The sequence below is a fragment of the Pyrus communis genome, chromosome 2 (assembly GCF_963583255.1).
Source record: "Pyrus communis chromosome 2, drPyrComm1.1, whole genome shotgun sequence".
NCBI classification, from domain to species: domain Eukaryota; kingdom Viridiplantae; phylum Streptophyta; class Magnoliopsida; order Rosales; family Rosaceae; genus Pyrus; species Pyrus communis.
Window position 1 is genome coordinate 17,456,974 of NC_084804.1, and position 4,140 is coordinate 17,461,113.

Consider the following 4,140-nt stretch of genomic DNA (forward strand, 5'->3'; position numbering starts at 1 on the left):
AATAATCAGGACCATCGCAAAACAATTGTACTTTTCAATTGACAGATTAACTTGTAAAAATCTGGCACCACGAATAACAAAGACTCTTTTTATCCAAATTTGGATCTCGAGTTCCAAATTTGTAAACAGAGTAGAGTGTCTTAAATTTCAACCAAATGAATCACAGAGCTTAAATTAACAGGGTAAGTTACCCATTATATATGGTCAAACAGAAAGATTAGTTCGAAAATTCCGGCGGTTGCTGCCGGCCAAGTGCACCCACGCATTGAACTTGCCTGAAAAATTCTCTTTATTGATGAAACATCAGGCAACACTCGATATGAACAATTTGCTGGCAGGAAATTCTAACTTGATACAAGGAACAAATCAACACCACAAGATTGTAATTCAAAGATTAATTTACACACCCAGAGTTCTGGAGATCATAGAAGATGGTCTATGGTTTCGACTAATGGGTAAGTGAACGTAAACCTCGTGAACTTCCGGTTTACAAACCTCCCCTCTATCCCTATCTATGGCATAGCACACGTATACGGTGTCAATTACATTGTCCAGCACATGGACAAAGAAACCAAGTATCACGATCAGCAGCACCCACGCCAGAACTGCCACAAAGTACGAATCAACCCCAAGACTGGTCACAGCTTGTAAGATAGCGCAGACCTGTCAATGCACATCCATAGTCAGAAAATACCAAGGGAGAGATAAAAAGGAAGAATAGGAATTACAAAACAAGAAAGATGATGCTGCCGAAACAAAGTCAAGCAGTTTGGGATTGGGAACGCATTTATAATGCATCTCCGTTGATTACTTATGAAATATAACTCATCAAACCTATACGGTTCTAAGATTCCAAGTACAGTCCCCATATCGACAGTGCATGACATCTAGAACCACCCTTGGGTCCTCCCCCCAACTCTCTTCTCTCAGCTAGGCCACACCAAAAGTGCGGAAGAAGACCAAAAGGAAATAATTATACAACAGTTACTATCACTATCATTAACTGCGTTACGAGAAAGATCTACGCAGTGCCTTTAAAAAGCTTCGACAGTGTCACATGTTCAATACATGGATGAGTTCCTAACATACCACACATGATGCACAACGATCTTAAACAATAATTAATGGAAACTTGAATGATTGAGATTCGAAAAGACAACATACCACAATTGCATATAATGCTGAGAGTACAAAAACAATTCCAGCCAATAGACGAGTGGAGATGGTCTCCACAAAAACTGCGGAGAGAAGATTGCGCTTTAGAAGCTCATATGTCATTTTTGCAGATGAGCAGTAAGCTTCACCAGTTATTGCCGCAAAGTTGATTGTGAACTTGTTGAGAAAATCAATTGCCGACAATAAGGCATTAACACAGCAGCGCATTAGAAAATACACCATCCCAGGTGAACCATCTTGTCTTGCACCATCAACCATGGCACGGACAACTCGAACAACACATAAAAGTAATCCAGATAGGCATACTGTGCCAAAGTTGGGCCCAAACGCATTTCTGCAAGTATAAACAGAAACATGAGAAAGGAATAGATACTGTGATCACAAAAAAACATCAAGAGTAATGCCTATATTGCCGTTGTGTTTAAAATGTCAACTCATTCGCCAGGAAAAGATAAAATGAAAACTATGAGCAGATCACAATTCTCACAAGCAAAAGGGTTGACACATGGGCGAAGAATACAGAACATCACTGAAAGGTAAGCATAATTCGTCAAGAAAACAAAGTTGCGGAATAACATCTTAGAGTTCAGTGCATGTACCAGATAAAGCAAAAAATATGCATCTTCATCCTTCAAGATTTCATGTGAACATACATTCTGGAAAATTAGCATGCTGATAAGAAAATAAGGGTCCAAGGGACCTGACACTGCCAGGTGGAGAAGAACCTATACCTACTTGCTGCTGCTTAGATTAATGTTGTTCTTATATTATGCACAATGATAATAAGCCCAAAATTCACCGAAACCCCACAAATACTTCCAAAATGGAATTGGTTAATCACTATTAATGTCATGCAGGTAAATAAGCCTATGAAAGTGCTACTGTCCGTCAACCAGAGCAGCATCAAAACCTAAAAGTGAAAGACATGAAACAGGTACCCATCTGACCCAAGGAAGAACTGGTACATAACGATTGCGTAGTATCTATATCACAATTTTCATACATGTATTTACATTAGAGACAATATAGTTATTCTGGAATTTGGTTGATGGAACCTAGAAAACAAATTTGGCTGACAAAAAAGTATACTGATTATATGCTCTGGCTTGCAAGAAAATACAAACACTCAGACAGAAATTGATTCTGTTTTCGGTTTTCCTAGCTATTCAAACTAAACAGAGTTAATCACCAAATTTTCAACTCTCCACTAATTCAGTTCCATTTAGTTTGGAACAGAGTATATTTCAATTGTAAGTTGTAACTTGTAATATATGAACTAAGGTAAAGTACTCCAAACATCGAAAAACAAATGTAGCAATAAACAATTCACCTTAACGAGCGTCTGATAATACGCCTCGGAGTTGAATCCTCCTTAGTAAAGTACCACTGAGCAACAGTCCCACTAATCACATACACCTGAGCTTCCACCATCGTCGTCAGCGACCACAACATTGTCAAAATCGCCAATGCGTAATAAGCAGGCACCCAACCATCCTGCTTCCACACACAACTATACGCTCCCTGCGATTCCCGTGGCGCAATCTTCCCATTGAACCTGGCATACACCAAGAACACAACAATGGGTGCGTAGTAAACCACCAATCCGAATGTCAAACACGGCAGGACCCCGAACAAGCCCAAGTTCCGCGAAAGCGCATCTGAAGCGACCCCAATTATGCTCACAGTGAGCTCAATCCGGTGCCAATTCACCACAAGAATCCACACAACGACCCCAATTAACAAAAACACGAAAATCAGAATCAAAATTCTGTAAGCTAAAGGGAGAGCGTCGCTGCAGGTCGAGCTGAGAGTGCAGGCGACGAACCAGTACGCGTTGAAGAAAATTGGGAAGACGATGAAGAAGGGGAGGAAGATATAGACGACTTGCTTGGCGTAGTGTTTGAGGAGAATTAGCAGACTGAAGCAAATGGGCAGGCTTAGAATCAACGTAATCACGAGGGTCCACGTCAAATCTTTGAGCAGAGAGGACGAGGAAGAAGAGAAAGTGGGTCCGACCCAGTTGGGGAGACGGGTCAAAGTTTCGTTTTTGACGCAGGAGGCGGAGTCGGAGTCGTAGGCGAAGGAGGAGAGGGCGGAGTAATTTTGGTTGCGGTGGACAATGGCGAAGATTCCGATGGCGAAGGTGGCGAGGACGAAGAGGACGAAGAGGAATAGAAAGGGGAGGTCTTTGAAATGGCGGGGGCCGTAGTTGTAGGAGATCTGGAGGTACTGGGTCGGGTCGGAATCGGATTCCGGTGGGTCGGCGTAAGATGGCGGAGGGGACGGCGGCGGTGGCGGGTCTTCGATTGGGGGTTTGGAGAGGAGTGGGGTGGAGGGAGAGGATGAGTCGTAGAAGGAGGTGGGCGTCTTGTTGTGGTCTTCGGAGCTGCCCATTGGAGCTCAGTTGGAGCTGAGGGAGGTGGCGATGGTGGCGGAGGGTGGGTGCTTTGGGGTATAGAGAAGGCGGAGAAGCATTTGGTTTGGTCGTTGACTGGTAAGCAGAGAGTGCGTGCTGTTAAGCAGAGTGCGTGGAGTAGTAGATGGAGATAAGCATCAGAGAAACAGAGCAATGAGTTGGAAACATGTCATTGCAAATTTTGGTCGGTTTGTTTGACAGTCGACATTTCTGGAGGCTTTTATACATTTTGTTATTCGCAATGAGTAAGCAGTTTTCACAAAGAGTATATCAAGGGACCAAGGGCTGGTTTGGTATTACTGTGATTTGAAAAAAAACTGTTTTTATTGTGCTGTGAGAATAAGCAGTTGTGAAATAAAGCAGCAGAGTGTTTGGTAAACTTTTTTGTAAAAGTGCATTTGAAAAGCAAAAAAAGCAGTATTATAATGTTTGTTAAACTTTTATGTAAAACAAATGTGAAAAAAAAGCTAGTTTTTCAAATCTGGGTTTTGCAGCTTCTTGTTTTTGGCTTTTTTTCACTCAAAATTGTGAAAAAAAACTGAAGCTGA

General features: G+C 42.0%; 1 protein-coding gene across 1 annotated transcript; it reads right to left on the reverse strand.

The window, feature by feature from the left end:
• Positions 1-265: 265 nt before the first annotated feature.
• On the reverse strand, positions 266-3,794 carry LOC137725864 (uncharacterized). The gene is made up of 3 exons (XM_068464687.1): positions 2,507-3,794; positions 1,165-1,510; positions 266-663 (listed from the first exon to the last, which is right to left on the reverse strand). Exons 1-3 carry the CDS (start codon positions 3,568-3,570, stop codon positions 400-402), a joined length of 1,674 nt encoding a protein of 557 aa, XP_068320788.1. The 5' UTR covers positions 3,571-3,794; the 3' UTR covers positions 266-399.
• Positions 3,795-4,140: the final 346 nt, after the last annotated feature.

What these genes read in the sequence shown, in the direction of transcription:
- LOC137725864 (XM_068464687.1), bottom strand. Translation starts at nt 3,570, where the DNA reads ATGGGCAGCTCCGAAGACCACAACAAGACGCCCACCTCCTTCTACGAC. An exon ending in ATTATCAGACGCTCGTTAAG is followed by an intron (nt 1,511 to 2,506) that starts GTGAATTGTTTA and finishes TTATACTTGCAG; the next exon opens with AAATGCGTTTGGGCCCAACT. An exon ending in CAGCATTATATGCAATTGTG is followed by an intron (nt 664 to 1,164) that starts GTATGTTGTCTT and finishes GTGCATTGACAG; the next exon opens with GTCTGCGCTATCTTACAAGC.